The following is a 23,655-nucleotide window of genomic DNA, read 5'->3' on the forward strand; positions in this document are numbered from 1 at the left end:
TATTAATAGTAGTTTGTGTGTCCTCGTTACAGAGAGACTTTGCTCACCCTTTTGGTGCAGTTTTGTGTTTACCGTTTAGCCTTATTCCAGCCTATGTGCTGCGCTTTTAGTTTATTATTAGATACCGTTTTTCTTCATTGGGAAATTCCTTTGTTTATTAATACCCAGTTTTGGATGACCCTTTTGTTCCCTTTTCAGCCTAGAGCTTCGTTTTTGTTTAATAAATATCTTATAGAGAACTGTAAAAGTGTTTGTTTCATTACAGTACAAAAATCTTCTTTACTCCCTTAACCACATCGTGCTCCTAGCGAAGCCGAGGGACGTAAAAGCGTCTGTTCTGCATCCTGGGGCACAACAGGAATCTACCATATTTCCCGTTTGATTGAGTTTTCTGACAATAACAAATAGTCCAGCTGCGGGCTTCTGCCTGCCAATATGGCACCGTTTCGATTTGAACTGTTGCATGTCGGCAACAGTGTGTGTGTGTGTGTGTGTGTGTGTGTGTGTGTGTGTGTGTGTGTGTGTGTGTGTGTGTGTGTGTGTGTGTGTGCGTGTGCGTGTGCGTGTGCGTGTGCGTGTGCGTGTGCGTGTGCGTGTGCGTGTGCGTGTGCGTGTGCGTGTGTGTGTGTGTGTGTGTGTGTGTGTGTGTGTGTGTGTGTGTGTGTGTGTGTGTGTGTCTGTGTGTGTGTGCTCTGTCTTCTTAATCCCCAGTGAGTCGTGGATGATGGATGCTTATACTGAGCCAGGATCCTCTGGAGGTTTCTTCCTGTTAAAAGGGAGTTTTCCTCCCCACAGTCGCTACATGCTTGCTTGGTATGAGGATTGCTGTAAAGACTCTGACACTAGTCAGTGACTCGATGCAACCTGCCAGGTTCCTCATATAGGAAACTTTTTACTGATTGGCTTAATGACCTGACCTGTATTGGAATGTTTACTGTGTGAAGGTCCTTGAGACGACTCTTGTCGTGATTTGGCGCTTCATAAATAAACTTGAATTGAATTGAATTGAATTTCCACTTTCAACCAGTAGGACGGAGAAGCTGGAAACTGTTTAGTGTTGCTTTAATTAGATAGTCATGGTTGTCACGGTGACCCTAATGCACCACTGTCTATAGGTTTAACATTTCTTTTGTTCTTTGTTTTCTTTATACTTATACATGTTTTGAATTTGATGATTACAAAGTTGATGTTGGAGTTACATTAGCAATTATGTTGTTTATTTATTTATTTATTGCTCATATTTTATTTGAAGATTTGATTTACTGTATTTTTGTTCTGCATTTACAAAGACAACCTTAGAGGTGGTTACTGATTATTCCATCCCACAAAGGATTTATAACCAGTAACAAGCAGGATGTAAAGTGCATTTTCTCAGAGTTACAAAATTCATGTTACCTTATAGGCCTTCATGATGTCCACTGTGTCCACAGCAGTCTGCTCCAGGACACCCTGACTCTGCAGCAGCGACCGCACTGTCTCTTCCATCCTGCACAAACACATGTTACGCATTTTAATTCAAGTATCACCTCTTTATTTTGTACTTTTTGTGGGCTATTTTTACACGTTGAAAAGAAGAACTCAAAGGAAAAGGCAGCTTTGCATCTTGTCCCATAAGCTGTTCAGCATCCTCAGTGATTAGTTCTAAAACTGGGAGCTGAGAAGGAATAGAAAAGGTCTCTACATCCCAAGGAGGGTAAAGCAGGAGTAAAAGGCCCCGAGGTGCAGAAGAGTAAAACGCCTCCATAAACCAGGGGAGACAAAAATCTTCTTGTTACGTAGCTTTTTTCAGTTAAGTATTATAATGATGTTGACAATCTGTTTGTTGCATCTTCATGGTTAATCAAAGCCATTTTACTAATTTTATTGATATTATTTCATTTAATGATTATAAAGTTTGAGCTTGTTTTGGAGACTTTAAGTCTTTTTTATTAGTTTTAGTGAGTTTTAGTCTCTGAGTGTTGTTTGCAACATTGTGCTACTCTCCCCTTATTTCGTTAATAATATTATAAAAAAATTTCAAATAGGAAATATTCTGCTTTTTTTTTTCCAGCATGACCATTTTAACTAAAAAACAGACAGAGAGGCTTTGTGTAAGAAAATAAGCACAATGTTCAATGTCATTATGAAATGTACAAACAACGTTGTACTTCGTCCTGAATTATGTTGAAACTTCTTTTCACTTTTCAGTTTAGTGTGTTTTATCACATCTATACATCTGAAAGGATGAAATGTTGGAGCCGTCTGCAGCTTCACAGTGATAAACAGACCTTAAGGTTCAGCAGAAATCATCTGAAATGGGATCTATGTTGGATCACTGCATCCTTCAAGAGTCATTTTCCCAAAGAAAAATGAGTGTTTGTTGTTACTAGAATGAATCTCAAATCCTACTTCATTTTCCAAGCAGGCAGCATGCAGTTGAGAACCAACTCGATGCTCTCAGGCTTATTGCATGATATTTCTTTGTGTGAGTCCTCTGCATGTGCATCTAAATTACGTGCAATCACAACAGCAAAGCGAGTAACCTTGAGCTTCAAGACCTGATCAGTTCAGAAACAATCTGTTGCTAACGCTGCATGATGCATGCAAAACAGGTGCAGAGAGATTGTAAAATAAAAAAGCACATTCGCTGCCATATAGACTAACTTAATAATACTACACACAGCATCATCAGCTTGGGTTGTGTTAACAGGAATTATAGGATGAACGTGACATTTAGTAGCTGCAGAGAATGACATTAAGGACTCACATGACAGCATTTACATTTAAAAATCATGTTAACAGGCTCATTTTTGATAGCTAAAATACCCTAACCCTAACCCAACAGAGTCAGTACAAAAGTACAGAAAATTAGCCAAAAATAAGATATTAAAGTATCTGCATAGACTGAGTTCAAATAGCAACAACAAAACAAAAAATAAATAAAATATATCTGGGAAATTATTTTACTTAGAAAATCTTTAAAGTTTAAATAAAATAGATGCATATTTTCCAGATTTTTTAATTATGGATTTTTTTTGTTAAATTGGTAGTTAATTTTTCTAATAAAATGTTTAATTGTGATCTGAAAAGCTACTTTTTAACTGTGTTAATAAAGGCTGAAAAAGTAAAATCACCAAAAAGTACAGTTTAAAGCAAATATGTCTCATTTCATTCAAGTAAATAACAATTTTAAAATAATAGGCTGAATCAAATCAGAAACAAAGGGTTTTACAGATGTATGAAAAATAACAAAAAACACTAAACGGTAAAACTAAAAATATTTAATTAAAAGTTTTTAATGGCCTCCAGTATCAGTCAAGGCTTGAAACATTATGTTTCCAAATATTTCTGCAAGTACCCTTTAAAAGGGTAAAGCCATCCTTTGACAATTAATGTACAGATTTGAAATAACCTAACAAAGCATAATTTCTAAACAGCTATCAATGTACATGTTTAAATATACTAAAGCAACCTCTTTTTATATATATTTTTGAAATGAGGAATAAACATTTAGGAGTTTTCTTTTTTGAAATGCAAAAAAGTTCTCAGATCCCGGACAAGACCCCAACATTTGGTACAAACCAGCTTGTTGAGCGATAATAATAGGATGGAAAACTTAAGATGTTTTGTAGCTTGAAAGGTGTATTGTTTACAAAAAGAACTAGTATGTCTGTTTGTTATTTGTCTCTTTTTCTCTGCTTCTTCACATTGTTGACCCAGTAGATGCAGTCCATTGTGCCACAAATTCTACAACGTTAAATATACAACAAAGAGTATTACGCACATACGTACCTTGTCACACAGTAAATCTGCTCTGACATAGCAAGCCATATAGTATTTTAAATAGAGCTTTGATTAGCAGTTTTGCTTTGCATCTGTTGCTAGTTAGCTTAGTTTCACAAACAAACTAACAGCAGATGAGCAAGACACAGGAAAACATTAAGAAAATGTAGCTAAGTTAGCATTTATAAGTCTTTGGCTAGCATACCTGATATTGCTATTGCTCAAAGGTTTATTCTAAACCCCAAAACAGCTTTTATAGCATTTTACAGAAGAAAGAAAACAGTCATAACTTTGTTGACAATGAAAAAAAGCACATCTTAAAGAAATTGTTTTTATGCAAGTTCAGCTGTGATAGATGCTCAGCTTGTGGTATGGAGGGGTGAAATGAGTGCCGATGGGCAGCGTGGTGCTCTCTGCACACCATCTGTTCAGGCTGAGCAGTAAAGCCGGCTGTAATCAGGCTGCTAGCTGCTGACTGAAGCGTCAAACAGACACAGAGCTGGTGGCAGATTGCTCTTGTTCATACGTTAAACACTGGCCTTAATCAAAACAACCTACAGAGCAAAGAGGACATGAATCCAGCTCTAAGTCCAGAAGCACTGACCATGGGTCAAGGACACATGGATGGGCTGGATCGGTCTTTTGTCAGGGGGATTTAAAGAATGATACACGGACAAAGCTATAGTTTTGTGAGTCCTACTACAAGTTGAAAATCCTATTTAAAACCAATTATTTAGTATGCCACACTATTCAGTCAAAACTCATTTCTTTGATATTTTGAGAAATCCGATTTGCTAAAATTAAAACCAAAATTGGAAAATTAGGACTGTGCACAGTAACAGTTTCAAACTGAAACTGAGACAAGTGGAAATATGATTAGGCTGCAAAACAGATGGAGTCTAATTGAGTCTAATGCTGCAGGAGTGAAATCTCCTAATAAGACAGAAAAGCAATGAAAGTCAAATTAAATAAGTGCGGTCCTTTTTTATTTTAAACGGCTGACAAATCTCCTCAGTGACCTTGAGAGTTTTTGCACAAACTCTTTGATGCTCAAAACCTGTACATGATGGAGGACGGGTAGGGGTCATGGGGGAGGAAATAGCCTCCTCTTTTACAGGTCTATAGTATTCCTGAAACTGTTTTTTTTCTTATTCTAAAAAATAATAACTTTAACTTGAAGTTTTGGGAGGAACCATCAACATTTATGACAAGTCACAGACATGTTAAGTGGATGCCCTGCGAGGGACTGGCAACCTGTCCAGGGTGTACCCTGCCTGTTTGCCCGTTGACTGCTGGAGATAGGTACTGACCCCCCGTGACCCTACATGGACAAGTGGGTTCAGATAATGGATGGGTGTAAAGTGGAAGATAACCCACTGCATGGTGGTGCAGTTGTTAGCACTGTTGCCTCGCAGCCCGAAGGTTGCAGGTTCGAAACTCGGCTGTGGCCTTTCTGTGTGGAGCATGGACGTAATTTTTTTTGGGGGGGGGGGGGGGGGGGGGTACAGGGGGGACATGTCCCCCCCACTTTCTCCAAAGTCAAGTTTTCACCCCTGCACTTTTTACCAATACTTTATATTAAATTGGCACTGGTTGAACTCTAGGACCAAGCAGAAACCAACCATTTGTGTTGAAGCCTGTTTCCCATTAGAACATACTGTAAAGACCCCACACACACACACACGCACACACACACACACACACGTGTCCCCCCCACTTCTAAAGTGAAAATTACGTCCATGGCGTGGAGTTGCGTGTTCTCCCCGTGCATGCGTGGGTTTCCTCCGGGTACTCCAGTTTCCCCACAGTTCACAACATGCTCTACAGGTTAGAAATTGTAAGTCGCTTTGGACAAAAGTGTCTGCTAAATAAATAAACATAACCCAAACAAAGCGAGTGCCTCCTAGTGGCTGCAGTGTGTATCTTAACCTCCATTACCTTGATGTGATGGTCTTAACCAAAAAAAATGGGTAAGACTTGTCCTAGATTTGACCTAGCTGCTGTTTCATTAAACATTAACTTTTCCATTGTTATTATTCATTATTTAATGTTTAAACAAAACACACTGAATGCACAAGGTAAATCTGGACCAAATTATTAAGTCAACTGTTAACAAAAGAGCCAAACGTTACTGTAAATTGTGTTTAATTGCAAAACATGGTGCTTATTTTATGCCTAGCTTAATGGGAACCTGAGCAAAAGGATTTTGTATCAATTCCAGCAAGTGAAAAAAAAAGACAATAACTGGTTTTAAATGATGAAAACCAATCAGTTGATGGGGTACTTGCACATAAGTCCCCTCTACCAATAGCCGACAGTGTACTTAGCAACAGTATTTTCGTGATTTAATAAAATAATAATTATATATTAGTATTTTTCTTTTTGTTTGTCATAACATATCAAAATGAATATTTTCACCCCTAGTAAATATCTGGAGATGTTGAACGTCTTGTTATTGTTATACAGTTACATACTAAAATCAGATGCATCAGAGAATACAAAGTTTGGTTTTAAAAACCGGACTATCATACTATTATCATTATGCAATATTTTAAGCCCTAAATACACATTTTATTTTTACAATTTTTTTTTTCCACTTTTGTTACATAAAAGCACCTCAGGAGAAAGCCCATCTGATTGAGGTTGTCATAATTGATGCGTGGAAGAAAAAACAAAAGAACTCTTCAGGATTTACCGGATGTCAACCACTAATTCACGTCAAAATACCAAAATGTTCCTAACAGTTCTGAGAGATTGGTGATTCAGCAAAGTAACTGCATCCTTTTCTAGTAAATAACAACTACATTTAAAAAAGAGAAACAAAATAGTGGAAACATTTAAATTCTTATCTGAATCAAAGTGGATTTCTACCTGCAGCTTTGCAAATAAAGAATGATTAACTGGACTTATGTGGGGTTATTACTAAATCCATTAAGCAGCTGGTGTCATTTTACAGTATTTCATTTCATTATGTGTTGCTAAAGCAGTAAATCCCTTTAAGTGCACAACTGGACAAGCTCCCATCCTAGAAATAAACAGTGTCATTTGTCATTTGTTGTAACTTCACCTGCCTCAGACCCGTTTTCATTGGAGAGACAGCGTGCTAAGTGCGTATGATGGATGGAAAAAAATTTCTCAGATGACAGAGCATTACTTTACATAGAAACAAATTCCCAATTCTTCCTCAGTATGATAGTGTGATTAATCGCAAACTGGCACCCGATGACTTACTAAACGCATCACTGAGAAAGAGAGTGAATAAAGGACGGAGATGGGGGTGATCCTACCTCTTCTGACCCTCAAGAGATGTTCTGAATTTCAAAGATTCATCAGCAAGGAAAGAAATACCATTAAGGATCCAATCAGTTTTCAGCCAAAGGGTCTGATGGTCTCTTTAGGTGTACACACACACACACACACACACACACACACACACACACACACACACACACACACACACACACACACACACACACACACACACACACACACACACACACACACACACACACGTTTCACCAAAAGAGTCAAATATAAAACAGTCAGGATAACTAAATACTCTATTAATATCCATGTTTCTCCTGTAGGAGATCCAGGACATTTCTGGGAAGGGAAGGGTAACAGGGAAAATACGATGGCTCGGTCCTCTCAATTGTTGTGTCTAAATACCAGAGGTGGGCAGTCAGGGCCAGCAAAGCCTTCTCTGCTGGCGTAAACATACTCAAAAGCGTAAATGTATTTTTTTCCCTTTGGTAATTATTTTTAAATAAAAAAAATGTTTACTGGTCTATTTTCTTTATATCCTACTATAACCACTTGGCTGTGCTGCTTCCAGTGTTAAAATACCAAGGCTGGGTGTTATCCAATCAGATTTAAGCTAGTTTGTGTTTTCAGGCAGATTAAGTCTGCTCTAGGCCTTCAGAATCAGTCGAGAAGCCCACTGTCCGCTGTAAGTGAACAGAGACGAGCTAGTTGCGACAGCCAATCAGCTCACGAGTCAGCTTGACCCGGGCCAGCTAGCTGGCCTCACGCAAAAGTTGACATGAACGCATCCTGTGATTGGTTGAGCAGTAGTTAGAACTTTTCTAGCGGCATGAAGCAAAATATCAAAACTAAACACAGAGATTTGTACCTATAGGCAGCTATAGGTGTATTTTTGAACACATGATGGCTGAAAGAGGAGAAGAGACGGACTTGGTTGCAGATTAACTTGCCACACCATTTTCCAGACGGACTTTTCAAGAAAAAATGGATCTTGTGAGAACAGGTCGTCTGACTCCAACGCTAGCTGGCTTGTCCCAGCAGGAGAAAGGATTTGTTCGTCATTTTCAGGCAAGCAACTATGAACGGTACCCATGGCTAACAGCTTCAGAGAACCGCTGCAGGTTATTCTGCTGGGAATGCCTGTTGCTCGCATCAGATGGATTTGGTAGCATTAAAGCGCGTTAAAACGTACGCCAGAAACACGACCGGGCAGACACGTCTTTCAGCATTAGCCTCCATGTCCATAGAAAAGGATCTACTCATGGACCTGAAGCGCACAGATAAACTGTACAGAGCCACTGAGGTTTTCCTGAGGAAAGAAAGAAGGATGGATTTTATTTTCTAATGAGCAGGAGAGGAGGAGATCCATGCTGGACATTTATGTTGGTGAGTAGAAACATTTTATTAGTATTTTTTAAATGTTTTGTCATTTTATTTTGTTAATAATCAATAAATGGTAACGAAATAAAATGGCAAAATGAAATTATTCTGTGTTCTGTTTCTATGCAATTTATATTGTGAATGACGTGGTGTGTGCAGCTGCGCCAACATGTTCAATTGTTTCGCGGTACAATTTTCTCCAAAACAAATGCAAATAATGTGTTTGCTTTACTTATTTATTTTATTGTCTCATCTCTTAAACCCGTCTTTCATTTCTGAGATTTGACAGTATCCGTGGTCAGCTTCCTACTCTCAACTGGGAATGCGAGTTTGATTTTAAAGACTCTGGAAATTATGTGTCTTGACCAGCCACTGGTGTGTGTGTGAGGTTTCTCCAGCTGTGATGTCCTATTGATGGTATTTTAAGGTGTATTAAATTAGATTGGACTGAATAGGAAATCACTGAAGGCCCAGGGGTGGAACGCACCGCCCGCCACTGCTAAATACGAAATTGTCCCTGTGAGTTGGCAAAGACGCCGGCACATTGTCACAGCTTCAGCAGCGAGTGTTGTGCCAAAATGCATCTACAGACATCATTAACATTAAAAGTCACATTTTATCAAAGTGTGCGAGAAATAAATCCAGTTGCGGGACGGGGAAGTGGCTGTGTGACATGAAAGGCCTTGTTCGGCGACCGGAAGAATCGCTGTTTGTTACGGCACTCTGTGAGACAACAAAGCAGGATACATTTCAGCATTTTGGGGGATTTCCACTGCAATTTTTGGCATTATGAGCAATTTTGAAGAAGTAAGATCGCTGCTTCTTTCCTTTCACTTCACTTCACCAACAACTCTTCCACTTTTCAAAATGCCAGTTGTTTGGGAGCGCAAGATCGACAAGCGGGTTGGTGCTGCGTCTGCAGTGATCTGGGCGTTGTACCGGTCTGTCGTGGTGAAGACAGAGCTGAGCCAGAAGGCAAATTTTTGGATTTACTGGTTGATCTACATTTCCTCCCTCACCTATGGTCACAAGTTTTGGGTAGTGACCGAAAGTACGCGGTCATGAATGCAAGCTGCCAAAAAGAATTTCCGCCGCAAGGTGTCTGGCCTCCCGCTTAGAGATAGAGTGAGAAACTCAGTAATCAGGGAGGGGCTCAGAGTGGATCCGCTGCTCCTCCACATCGAGAGGAGTCATTTGAGGTGTGGAAAATTTACCTAGAAGTTCCGATAGCAGATACCAGCCCAATGACCAGAGGTGGAAAGAGTACTAAAATGTCCTACTCAAGTACGAGTACTAATACTTTGATAATTTTTTACTCAAGTACAAGTAAAAGTACTTGCCTAAATTTTGACTTCAACTAAAAGTAAAAAGTATTGTAAATAAAATGTACTCTAAGTAAAAGTTACTTAGTTACATTTTTGTCAGCGTAAAGATGGCTACCTCAGTGCAAAACCATACCAGTTCACAACACGCTAGTGTGCACGCACACACACACACACACACACACACACACACACACACACACACACACACACACACACACTGCAGCATGTTAGAATCATTTGAATGACTAATTTAACTACATTGAACTGCTTTTGTAATAATTTAATCTCTTATTCTGGAATAAAATAAAGAAAAAAGCTAATCATCACATATCTGTGGCATCAAGGAGCATCTTCTGAGTTCAAACACAGGGATGGAGCACAACGTTTACACCTGAACAGTATCAGGATGTTTTATCTCACAGAGGCCTGCAGGTCTTCTGTTTTATGAGCAAAGTACTGAGAATCCGCTTGTTAGGAGCGCTAAACGTTATTTTGCCGCTGCCGTGCGGAGCGGTAGGGAAACACATTTCAAACACGGAACCGAATCTCGATACAGAACCGAGCAGAATTCTGATGACGTAACACCGGCGCTCGAAAGTGCGGGTTCCAACCCACAGGAGAGAAGGGAGAGAGGAGGTAAACAGCGAGTGGATCACAGGGACTGAACTGATGTTTTTGAGCAAAAGTGTACACCCACACCCCCTACGGTTTAGACGTGGCACTCGTGCAGGTGTCTTTCTGTTCCGACACTGCGACACATGCTTTTAATTTAAGCCTACAATTTATTTTTACTCAGTAACAGATATGATTTAAAATGTAGCGAATTACAGTTCTTTTGAAAAAACGTACTCAAGTAAAAGTAAAAGTACAGACTTTAAAAATGACTTAAAAATATAAATATACAAAAAAGCTACTCAATTACAGTAACGTGAGTAAATGTAATTCATTACTTTCCACCTCTGCCAAATAAATAAATAAATATATATATATATATATATATATATATATATATATATATATATATACCGTAAATCCTCTAATACAGGCCCGGGCCTTTATTTGACTCAAGCTCATCAAGCTCCAGGCCTTTATTGGAAGGAGGGCCAGTTTTAGAGGCAGGCCTCTATTTCTATTTGAGCAAAATGACCTAATGGTTCGCTGGAGTTTTTGACAATTAAAATTGCGCCCACATTTTCAAAGTTAAACACATTTCTTTTAACAACGGTAGTTTCTGCTTCAGCCATCTCCCCCCTCCCCCTGCTTCAGCCCTCTCCCCCCTCCCCCTGCGCAGCAGCCGCAAACTCACTGATGCGCCTGCAGCCTCTCGGAGTTCCTGCTGCTCTAAACATTAAAATAATTATTTCATTTTCTGTTCCACTTCTGATTACCTTCAATGGTGTCTGTTTGTTGCAACCACCAGGTACAAAAACTAACTTGTTTTTATTTGACTATTTTTCTGTCCTGCCTGTTTATTATCTTCCTGCATCTCCTCTCAAACCTAAAGAAAAACTGCTACCTGGGTTTATATATATTCACCTTATGAGTTACCTTTGAACTGCAGTTCTAAAAGATCTACCGACCGCAAAAACAGCGGAGCGCTCACTGTTTGGCGGCCGTATCAGTTATCAGTGCGTCGGAGGACTAGGTGATGTGCGCAGCGCCCCGCTCCACAGCAGCGAAACGCATCAGGAGCTTGTCACCTGCTGATAGCAGGCTGCTGTCTTTTCCGAGGGCTGCATTTTGCCGGTCATTATCACGTGACAGCGACTAGTCGATGACAGGCGTAAAAAGTCACTACAGTAATCCCTCGTTTATCGCGGTAGATGCGTTCCAGACCTGGCCGCGATAGGTGAAAATCGGCGAAGTAGGGACTCCCAGCATGCCCCTCGCGGGGATTCCCTCCACGTTGCACCTACGTCACAAACCGCGGCTATAAACGGAAGTCGCCTTTCCAGCTCACCACTCAGTCATCGTTTCTTCAGATTCATGATCAGAGTTTCCAACCTACCGATCAATCCAACGAACTATCAGCTCATAGTAAGTTATCTTACTTACTTCTGGAAAGCCCGGCATTTCCGTGTCACTTCGTTGACGCTCGAACGCTCGGGGGTTTCCTAGATCAGCCGGCGTTTCACCGACGCTATCACTTCCGCGTCTGTGAAACCACGCTCCCTATGGAATTATCGTATGATCACATTCTCTTTTTGTGGGTAAAACTCAAAAAAAAAATTTTTTTTTACTTGTTTTTTTTAGTTTTATTACAAAAAGTGCATTTTATGATTAAATTGATGAAAAAAACAAGAATTTCTTGATATTTCGCATAGAAAAATACCGCGAATCAGTGAAAAATACCGCGAATCTGCGAATTCCCCCTGAAAAATGCTCCAAAGAAAAAATCCGCGAAGCAGCGAATCCGCGATGAACGAACCGCGAAGTAGCGAGGGATTACTGTATAGTGAAGTTGACTAGTTCATACACCCCCTACTGCTGCTCTCCAGAGTGTTCTGCAGCACGTTCTCTTTGAACTTGATAATGTAATGACCTGGCTGGGGTTGTAAGCCAGGTGCATTCTGGGTATTGTGTTATATGTGTTTCCTATCGTTCTGCTAGTTCCTATGTGCTGATTTGCGTGTTGTGTGAGTGTTATGTAAGCCACAGGGAAGGTGATGTGTGTTCTGTGGAGCGGGTTGAATTAGCATGGTTAACTGACACCGTGACTCTGTGTGGTAGGAGCGTGATAGAGGATCGTGTCTGTAGCGTTACAAAGCATTGAAGAAAAAGCCCAATAAAGGTCCGCGTGAACCTCTACTGCCTCCTGCTGGTTGATTTGGGGACTATAACCCTGCCGCTGGGACGCTCATACTTGCTTGTCACCACATTCCACCCGGCCACAATAAGAGACCGGCCATTATTTACCTCCGCTGACTCCAACACCGGCCAAAATTGGAGACCCGGCCTTTAATTGAATACCGGCCTGTATTAGAGGATTTACGGTGTGTGTGTGTATATATATATATATATATATATATATATATATATATATATATATATATATATATATATATATATATATATATATATATATATATATATATATATATATATATATATATATATGCACACACATTTGGTGAAACTGAGAACATGGTGGCCCATGTTGAGCTCTTCATCTCAAGTAGACGTTACAATAGAGACATCAACCAAGGTTTAAACCAGTCACAGAAAGTCCATTCTGCTTGACTAAATTAGTAATAGGATGTTTTATAGTTTTTACCCAATCAGTTTTACTTTTATGATGTTTACCGTCTCAGTGGCTTAGCGATAGTGTCCTCTCTGGCACTGGGAGATCTGGGATTAAATCCTGGTCAGTCATACCTAAAACTTTAAAAATAGAACCCAATGCCTCTCTGCTTTATACTCAGCTCTAAGGGGTTGGATTGGGGGGCCAAACCACCAAATAGTTCCCGAACGCAGCCATTGCTGCAGCTTACTGCTCCCCATAGGGGTGGGTCAAATGCGGAGATGAGTTTGTGTGTGATGGTGACTATCGGACTTTAACTTTGCACATTCCTCCTGAGAATATTTCATTGACTGATGATGTCATGCAATGACATAAAATCTGTTGCAAACAAACACTTCACTCCCACTACCTTTTTGGTACAGATACAAATGCAGATGTTTCGTCTTCTTCCACATGCTGTCTCTCATTGCTGTAAGACACATGGATTTATCTCTAATCCCCTGAGTAGGTGGAGTTCATCCACAAATTGAAAGGGCTCTCATAAATATTAGCTTTGATTGTTTTTCTACAAAACCAGAAGTGAAGAGTCGTTCTAGCATGGCATATCTCTGCCATAAACCTAGTATAAAGATAAACCAATCTCCAAGGGATCCTCAGAGCCTTCTGCTGCTCACAGTTTAAGATTGATGTCAATATGACAGTTGGTTTGAGGCTCACCCTTTAGTATCTGTCTAGCTCTTGCTGAGGTTGCTGTCAGGGAGAGAGAAGCAGAGTTGTGTGGTTCCCATGGTAACCTTAACCCTCTTAGGCTCAAAATACGTTTGGATAAAAGGACGAACAACTAAGTCCTTCAGGGGTACTTCTGAGTTAAAAATGCTCATGAAATACGCATGTGGAGTAACCAGGTAGGTAGGTTTTAACATTGCTAATCTGCAACGCCTGCTTCCAGAGGGTTAATAAGCCACAGATGATTTACACAGTGACCTTATGGGCAACTAAGCGTAGCCTTCATATTTTGTTGAAATAGTTATCTTTAAACTTCTACAGTTTACATCAAAAGGATTGTGTCTCAGCTTAGATTATAACAAAATTCAAACTTGTTTAGACTCTTCCATTACTATTTCACATCTCAAAACATCAAAGCCAGCAATATTTGCACAAAGCTCACCCCATTTTGAGTTTGTCTCCACTTTTAACTCCACTGCTTCGCCTAAAAAAGGCTAGAAAAACTGCACAGACATCCTTGAACTCCATCTCCAGAGACACCCGACTGCTCTCTGTTCTCTCCGAGTTATGGAGTGACCTAGTCAGTTGTGTTGAAATGTGGGTCTCTTGGAAAAAAATAGGCCACGCAGTCATCATTTAAGCCTGAGTGCTTTCCGCTCAATCAACGGACAGCGCGGTCGGTCTCGTGGCCAGGTTAGCGAGTTTGTTCTCATTTTTTTTCTACTCGTTGTGACCCCAGCATGTCATCATCTGCCACTGGGCCTGTGCAGAGAGAATGATCTGGCAGGCACAGACGTTCCCACTTGTCCCATCTTAAGCCCTCTCTAGAGGGAGAGAAGAAGGCTCCTGCTGAGAGTCAAGCAATCCGGTAGTTTTGGATTAGATGGGGGAAAGACTTGCATGGATGAGGCACAGCTAAAGACAGAGATCCCCCTGTTATATCAGCCAAAGTGTGTTTGTGCACATACTTGTGTGGGTCTCCACTGGTCATTAAGAGGCTTTGGTTTTGCTAAAATCAACACATTCTGTGCAGGGAAAGCCAACACGAAGGCTGCATGCCAGGGACACTCTGAATTCTCTGCAGGCCATCTCTGAGTTCGTTTTAACGACGCCAGCTTTAGATGTTTTGTTCACAGTTCGAACCAAGCAAGAGTCCCTTGGATTTTTATGCCCCCGTCATTGCCTGGCAAAAGCTCCACTGCGACTTTATTATGGATTTTAGGTCATTAATTTTTCATTTAGGACACTCGTTTAAGCTTGAAAACAAAGATAACGACGAGGAGGAAAGCTCCAGCGGGCCCAACAAGGAAAACAATTTCCTCTCCTTACCTACGCTGGTGTTGTCAAAGGCTCAGCTTGACCCAAACCCTTTCTAATCAGATTTCACCGGTGAACAAATGTGATATTGTAAAGGTGCGGAAACGATAAGGGAAAACAATTGGCCCAGTTGTGAGGCCGAATCGAGGCCATCAAGAGGGCCTCGCATGACGGCTTCATCGACAGCCACAATCACCTTATCCACAGCAAAACTCTTCGTTTCAGCCCCCAAAAATATCCCATTCTTCTTCTTAGACTCTTTCCAGCAAATCACTTATGCACACCCACCAGGTGATTGCCAAGCTTAACCCAAAGCTAAGCCACTCTTATCCTCTTAGAGCTGCAAAACATGCAGGAGACCCTTTCTTAGACGTGACCCAAATGAATCGGAGAAACAAACTGCGTGGGACTTCCAGTGAAAGGTTCGGTACATTTCAGAGCCTAAACCTATGCACGTTACAGCCGAGCAGTATTTAGGAAAGGTCTGTTCCCTGGTGACCTGCTGGCTCTTTATGTCAACCTTTGACCTCCACAACAAGACACACATGTGAGAGATGAAGCACAGCAGTATTTGAAAGTTGTATTTCTTTGTTTGTTTGCCCGAGTTTTGTGAGAATTCTGTTGTAAACTATTAGAAAATCTTTTAAATGCCTTGCGTGCAAACAGATTTGTTAAGGAATCCCAAACTGATCTCACAAGAATCACCATGTGGTCTGAAAAGAGTAAAAATTAAAGTAACATATGGAAGGAACTGGATTCAAGTTCTTTGTTCATCCCTCTAGGAGTTTCGCTGCATTTGGAAAGATTTAAACCCGCAAATTTTCCTCAACCGTTCCACATGTTCGCCATTGAGCAAAGGAAGGAGTTTGTGATGAGGAAGCCTTTTTGCTCCTCATCAATGAGTTGCATCCATGTGTGTTCCACATGCGGAACACAAACACAGACATCCCAGTGGGAAACCTTATTCATGATGACAGCAGGAGCCTTGGTGTCTCCCAAACAGGGTCTTTGGCAACTTTTTTTTTTGGGGGGGGGGGGGCGAAATGAAGATTAATATTGGCAGGGAGTCAAAGGGAGCAGAACTAAGCTGCCAATTAAGAGATTAGTTTGGTAAAGATGTGTGAACAATACAGGAAAACAGATTTCTAATGGTTCTTGAAGTTCAAGACCAAGTACTTTGATACCGTAGAACTATAGACGAGGACACCTACAGGTTGCATCGATAGAAATTAATCAAGCTCTCGTTATGAGCAAGTACAGGGCACTGAGCGCCAGTGGGAAGGAACCCTCTGTTGAAACAGGTAGCAGAATCAGGATCAAGATAAGAAAGGATGGCCTTTTCTCTACGAGTCTGAGAGGACAGGAAAGAGACATAGCTTGTCTCTCTGGAATGATTGTTGGTGAGAAACTGTTAAGGATATTCGGAAAGACCCCAAAGTAAAATGTTGTTTGTTACCATACTCCCCATAGATAAGTGGGAAAGAAACTATCTGTAACCAGCCTAGTCATTCTCTTGATTTAGCAGTACTTCTTTAGCTTTAGCTTAGCATAAAACAATATAAGTGAGCAGTACCAATTAGCCTTGAGTGTGAAAAAGTAATAAAAATTAACGAATAGTGATCCTAATTCTGTTGAGTGGCCTGAATAGTCATTCTGACTGCAAGTGAAAAAACACCAAGGAATCACAGGTGCCGTTTTAAACTTGGGGCTAAATTATGACAAAGCTGAAAGGTGCAAGTCTAAAGTGGTGATTATTGAGGTCACCAAACAGAATTTGGATACCTATTGAGTAATTTTACTGACTTTTTCACACCCAAGGCTAGTTGGTACCATTCACTTACTGTGCTTTAAAGCTAGGCTAAAGAAGTACTGCCGGATCAGGAGAATTACTTGATTGGTTGGTTGGTTACAAATTGTTTCTTTCCCACTTATCTAACAGTAGGGAGCCTAAGTCTCCTCCCTTTCCGGTCGGCTCACGGGTACCCGGAAGAATGGAAAAATGAATCAGTCAGTTGGGCTAAAAACGCTATTTCCGCTTTGCCTTACGCCATGGATCGCAATATGTTGAACTGCAATTTAAATGAAAATTAATGATGAGTGTTTTGACCACGCCAGTCATGTACTTCGAGATTTATCAGCTTGTAAATGTTCGTAATTAGCATGATTACAAATCAGACGTCGGTACCTCGCATAAATGACGTCACCACAGAATCTCCTGTCCCCTAGCATAGCTGCTACTTACCACAGGGTCAGATTTTTAGTAGTTCATTCCTTCTGAAAGAAGGATTTTAAATTCGCTAAACTTACAGCTATTTTCCATCTGTTTTTCTCCGTGTCTTGTTTGATGATGTCACTTTGGTGATGCACATTTGTAGTCCTGGACTTATTTTCTCACAAAACCCCATTTGAAAATAAGTTCTTTCTTGGTATCAAATGTGTCTTTAAATTCACGGACATCATATGTGAAATCCATGACACATAACAAGCAGAATTGGAAAATTGCATTTTTAGCACCATTGACTTGCACTCATTTTTTGTTCTTCCGGGGACCCATGATCCGGAAGTAGAAGGATGTGATTTAGGTTCTCTATGGGGAATATGGCAACAACTTTGGGGTAGAATATCCCTTTAATGTCATTAAAATGTGAGAATTCTCAGTATTGTTAGAGGAGTCATAAAGCCTTGTTCATGTGTATCAGATATTTTCAATATGATTGAGAAATTTGCAAGACATATTGGTTCTTGAAAATATAACAGTCATCTCAAATTATTCTCAGTTTAATTTTTTTGACTCAAAAAAAGGGAAAAATGTGTGAAAACTGGTGACCAAATTGTCTATGAAATGAGGACAAACTGGGGAAAAATATGGCATTAAGAAACTAAATTGTCTCCAGAAAATATGCATAATCTCATAAATATATGTTCACATTCAGTTTGTACTATGAAACCTGGCTATATTTAATCTTTATCACCAAAAACAGCTTGATTCTGCATGGATTATTTTTTCCCCCACAATTTGGTCTAAATAGCCATAGCCCAAAAATATTCTAAAAATTATCAGTCGTACTGTTCATTATCCATGTCACCACACAAGCTATAAAACCCATCAGAATCAAAAACAGATACAAAACTCCAAAACTCACCAGAGCAGTGATAACGCGCCCTACTGGACTTAAGGGAGTAAAGTGTATCAGTACGGGACACCCCTAAAAGGTCACACATCCTGTTTCCTGTGACTCAAACTATTTTTGCAAGAGCACAGCCATTGTTCTGACACAAAAAACTATTTTTAAACATGAACTCCAACCTGAAATTTTGCAGATTGTTCAGAAATATCACTGGCAGCTAAGATCATGATATTTTAGATGCGACTGACTCTCATCAATGGTCCTGGTCCAAAGAAAATATCAAAATAAAGTTACAGACATCCTGAAATGTATTGATAGAAATTCCACTGGAAATGGTGCAGAAATACATTTGTTTAAATAAAACTCAATAATTTTGATATGTTTTCTAAGACTAGTATTTTCAGCCATACTGTTTATATTTCAGAGCTTGTATCATACATACAGTGCAGCCAACGTCAGCCACTCTACAAATCTATACCACAACCATTTGGTCAGTAACATGCTGTATCAGCTTTAGGCTACAGTATATGAGAACCAGTTATACAAGCTGGATAAAACAGGCCCTACATCCCGGTGTGAGGATGGATGCCCTACTTCCACAGAAGCTTGTAATCTGACCTCTTTCAGCAGCCTACAAACATCATAACCAGTGTGTTTAATCCATGGCGGGAATTACAAGTATTCGCGACACAATTACAAGTAGAAAAAAAGAGTTTGACACACAAAACTAGTGTAGAGCTTAGTAAATGAGTGCAGTGCTCCCCTTTTAAAGTAAAGCCATGGGATTGATGTCATAGTGGTCCTAAGGGCCGGTGGTTTAGCGATAAAGCACAATAACCCAAATTAAGTTCAAGGGGACATAATTCTCTGTTCATATCAAGCTAAAAGGAGAGACTCAAGCAAACCAACAAATCCCTTAAACATGAGGTGTTTCCAAAATAGTCCAGACAGCCATTATCTGTTTAACATCCCTTCTTCTCATAAGGAAGTAGCTTCAAAAGACCGACCACCTTCATCCTGTTAATGACCCCAGATGTGTCGTTTTGAACAGAGGCCCTGTTTCTTCTAGGCAAATCCCGCAGTCGCCACCAAAATTCAAACGCTCGAGCCAGGCATGGTAGGATACGTGGGCGATTAGGCTGAAGGGGCGGGGGCATTGATGGACAAACGGCTCGCTCTGAGAACAGCGGTCCAGCTGTGCCGTCCGCTGGAATGGTAATGAGAGTAGCATGTACAGTAGCTCTGAAACTTTACTCTGCGGACCGTGGAGGGATCAACCTGAGCGTGACCGTCCAAACAACATGTCCAGACTTGAAAGCCATTCCTGCCTGTTTACATCATCTATGCCACACACACACATGCACACACATGCACACACACACACACACACACACACACACACACACACACACACACACACACACACACACACACACACACACACACTGAATATGTATGGGTGCACACATGTTCTCACATACTGAGTAATGTGCAGGGAGAATACATCTGCAGGCGGCCGTCATCGTCTGCTGCTGTTGTTAGTCTAGCCGTAAGTCTCCCACATCCTGCCCAGAAGAGGGCCCTTCAAGACCGTAATGATTCAATGTCAAGTGGAGCAAGTCGGCTGTAAACGCTTTGGTTTTGACAATGCGCACATGTGTCCTTCAAGTTACCTGTGGAATAGTAATACCAATTTAAGAAGAACAATCTCCAGTTGACTTTTAGAAATCTGGTTTACCTTGAATATGTTACAGACCTGAGGGCCTCAAGTTCTCCTTTTCTGAAAGCGCCTAATCTCCACAACAGGCAGGACAATGAGCAAAATAAAGTCTTTAAGAAGAATGGGGGAGAAAATTCAGTGATCAGAAACCAAAGAGATGCCACCCAAGGCTAAAAAAGTCTTCTTCTGCATCTTTAAGTCCAACACGAGGCTCATGGTGGCCCCAATGTGTCTTCATTGGTAATCTTGTCTTGTTGCTGGAAATAGGGACACAAGGCCATAAGATGTCCAACTAATTATTTATCGAATAACCAAAATGCTCTGTTATGTCCCCATATTTTGTCTCTCTCTTGTCCTGTCCTCGTCTGGTCCCTAGATGTCCAAGTTGTTTATGGTGGACCAGATGAGACTGCTGAGTCTTCCACTGATCCATTTGAGTTTAACAACAGCAAGACTTGCGAGTGGTGGGGAAGCTTTGGGGGGTTGACCAGAGTAAGGAGGGGTTGGGCATGTGACCCACAGCAGGATAAGAGCCCAACTGGCTGGGGGAGGGTGTGTGTGTGTACACTTATGTCTGGAGCTGAGTGGTCACTAACTTCAGAGAAAAGTTATTCTAGTTCTGGGATTTATTGGATAAAAGAACAATCAGGCATAGAGGTTTGTTTTCAAGCTCAAATACAACACGTTTACTCAAATTTGACTCAGTGAGTTTCAAAAATGCCAGCTTTCACCATCAAATTCAGTCGGGCCCAGTCTCCCTTCCATCGCCATGGCTCAAAGCAAAACTGTGATTAATTAGCCGTACACAAATCAATTGTTGCCCGAGGTCAAACTGATCCCGGTCTTTTTAAAAGATTGGTACGCCCGCTTAACGTGATTTGTGGGTGTTATTTTGAAAAGACGTCAATAAACTGCAGTTTCAATTCCCTTAACATGAAACAAATATTACATCTAAATCAATAAATCAATAAGGAGATATGGGATGGGATTCCAAAGCAGGGATGCAAATGGCTGCTGGACGACTTGCAGAGGCTGCAGCATGTGTAGATCTATGTGGGAGGCGTGTGAATGCATAAACCAGTAGAGTACAGAAAGACATTTGTCATATGCAGCCTGGACGAATTTTTGCTTTTCACTGCCGTGTGAGTTGTCAACTCAAGCCACCTCAATGGTGTCCCATCTGTTATCAAGTCCTGACATGACAGATTAGCATGGTAATCCACTGAGGAGCCAGGTAGCAGCACTCATTCACATTCAGATAAGTTCTATACATCTTTTAAAGATTAGAATGTTGACAGTGAGAATGAATCCTGTTAGCTTGTCAGTGAAGAAGAGGAAGTAGACAATTCTTTGCAAATACTGAGCAAAAACCTGTCATGGTCCGATGAGGCAAGGAGGTGAAGGACTTTGTAATAATCTAAACGGAGTTAAAATGCCTGAAGGAGATTTCGATGAACACTGCAAAAGCTTAATACAAAAAAAGTCTAAACTTAATAAAAACTAAAAGTTTTCAGAAGTAGACAATCAGATTCACAGGAATTAAAACAATCCATTGATGACACAGAAGCACCAGTGGAATGAAACCAGACTCTGCTCTGATAACACCGAGCCACATCCTCGATGCCTGACACCCAATGAGAACCATCCATCTAAGCGACCCCTCCTAGGCCCGACAAATCTATCCGTCTCCGTGGAAACCTGTGCAGGACCCAATCAACATTTTCCTCTTCACAGAATTGCTGTACCGTCTCCTATTGCTGCTCTCTTATCTGCTAATCCATCGCAGAATCACTCGCTGTTACTTTTTAGGAGTTGAGGGAGTTTGTATCGCTTCAGATACGATCGGATTTGCTTGACATAAAATCAGTCAGCGAGTTATGTCCACCATGTCATCAACTAAAGCCAAATAGGGGATGTAGACAGGTGCCGCCAGCTATGTAGGAAATAAAAACTGCTTCAGACAACGAGGCCTCGTTATGATTTGGCTTTAACAGCTGGAGGAGACCCTAGATAGGTCACATTCTACACAACTTTCCACTGACTGGTTTAACTCAAGAGAATTGAACAGAATTATGATTACTCCCCTCGGAAAACTGCTGCTTCACGACCCTCGAGCATGACATTAAAAGCTTAGCAGCTCTCAAGCACTAACCAAATGAGGGAAACGCCGTTCAGAGGCATCATTGGACCATTTTAAATATGTGATAAATCTTGGCAATGGCTTCTAAATACTTCAACACCCCCCACAATTACCACCACAGACGGTGGCTCTGCCCTCGTCAGCACCGTTAGGCTGGGACCATTAAAACATGCAGGATTTTCTCCACCAACTTTAATGAGAAGATAAGCATTCAATGAGAAATCCCGCACAAGAGAAGCACTGAATGCCTATCGCCTAATTACGGCATATGACTTCTGATTTGTGGTTACGGTTCAATGGCTGCGCTATGGAAGGACAAGGTCTGCATGCAGAGGTCACAAAAGTTACAGTGAAAGCATTTTTTCAACATTTTCTGGATGTGTTCCACAAAAAGAACCAATCCGTTGATTATTTTGTTGATGACATGTTCTCTGAAGAAGATGTCAAAGGTTAGAAAGATGCAAAGCCAATGGATAAACATCTAAAATTAGATGAGAGAATCCAATTATAGAGTTCAAACCAAAACACAATATCTTTCTTGGGGAAATGGATCCATAGTTTTGCATATCTGCAAAAAGAGGTTGACTAAAAATTAAACACACTACTTTTATTTCTCTTTGACAATTCATTCAACAGAAATAACTTGTTCTGTTTAGAATTTTTATACAGTTAAAATAATAAGTACACAGCACTAGGTAACTATATGTTGGAACTACTGATGTATACAAAGTCAAATACACTTAAATGTAAGTATTACTAAAACAAACTAGTACAAAGTACTGAAATATTTGCTTACAGTTTACTACTGCTTAAGTATATACAACTAGTTCACAAAACAAATTTCTAAGTACTTCGCACTAGTTTGTATTCAGTTTATCTTACTTTAAGTATTAGTAGCTCCAACACATAATTGCATAGTCCTGTTTACTTATTATTTTAAGTGTTTGCATGCTTTTTTCAAGTAAGCGGAACAAATCAGATTTTACAGTGTATTAGTAATTACACTAATACTTCAAATGCAACAAAATAGCTACAAACCATAACGCTATCACCACTGTGCTGCACTGATGAAATGTAAATCCTACGTTGGAATGAAGACTTACCATTTACTTCACACTGGAAGCATCAGCGGTGCCGAATGGTCGATGGGATGATTCAAACCTGCCACGACGTGGACATTTTCTGGTGCATCCCAGAAGCGGCTTACTGCACAGCTGAAGATATGATAGGGTTCTATTTTTGCCACAAACCGCTTCTGGGACATGTCAATTTCTGCAGTTAACATGGGGCTAGACAGCAAATCACATATTGTTTCAGTGTAAAATTTCTGGTAATTTTCAAAATAAAATTTTATTGCCGCAATGCAATTTTATATCTGTTTTATTTATTTTTTTGCTATGGAGAGGAACAACATCATGACATCAAACAGTGATAACAAGCTTGACTTCCTTCTTGTTGGTTTAATGGCCGATGGCATAAACAACCGTGACCTTTGAAGTCTCGAGGGATCTTGTGATGTTGCAAGTCCAGAGAGGGAAATAACGGAGAAGCTGCACCGCGGCTGAGATTCACCCGGTGTGCACTGGCACACAGCGCAGCTCACGAGTAAACTGTTTCACTGCCATTCCACAATGCTGATGCCTCCAATGTGA

The 23,655-nt window shown here is 40.5% G+C and overlaps 1 protein-coding gene across 5 annotated transcripts in view; it reads right to left on the reverse strand.

The window, feature by feature from the left end:
* LOC107377236 (nck-associated protein 5) overlaps nucleotides 1-23,655 on the reverse strand; it is a 216,269-nt gene that overhangs the window by 53,229 nt on the left and 139,385 nt on the right. For all 5 annotated transcript variants that reach the window (XM_070547097.1, XM_070547098.1, XM_070547095.1 and 2 more), the window contains one exon: nucleotides 1,396-1,486. In XM_070547097.1, the coding sequence (XP_070403198.1) occupies nucleotides 1,396-1,486 (91 nt within the window). The remainder of the gene's footprint in view (nucleotides 1-1,395; nucleotides 1,487-23,655) is intronic.

This window comes from Nothobranchius furzeri, chromosome 2 (assembly GCF_043380555.1).
Source record: "Nothobranchius furzeri strain GRZ-AD chromosome 2, NfurGRZ-RIMD1, whole genome shotgun sequence".
Taxonomy (NCBI): domain Eukaryota; kingdom Metazoa; phylum Chordata; class Actinopteri; order Cyprinodontiformes; family Nothobranchiidae; genus Nothobranchius; species Nothobranchius furzeri.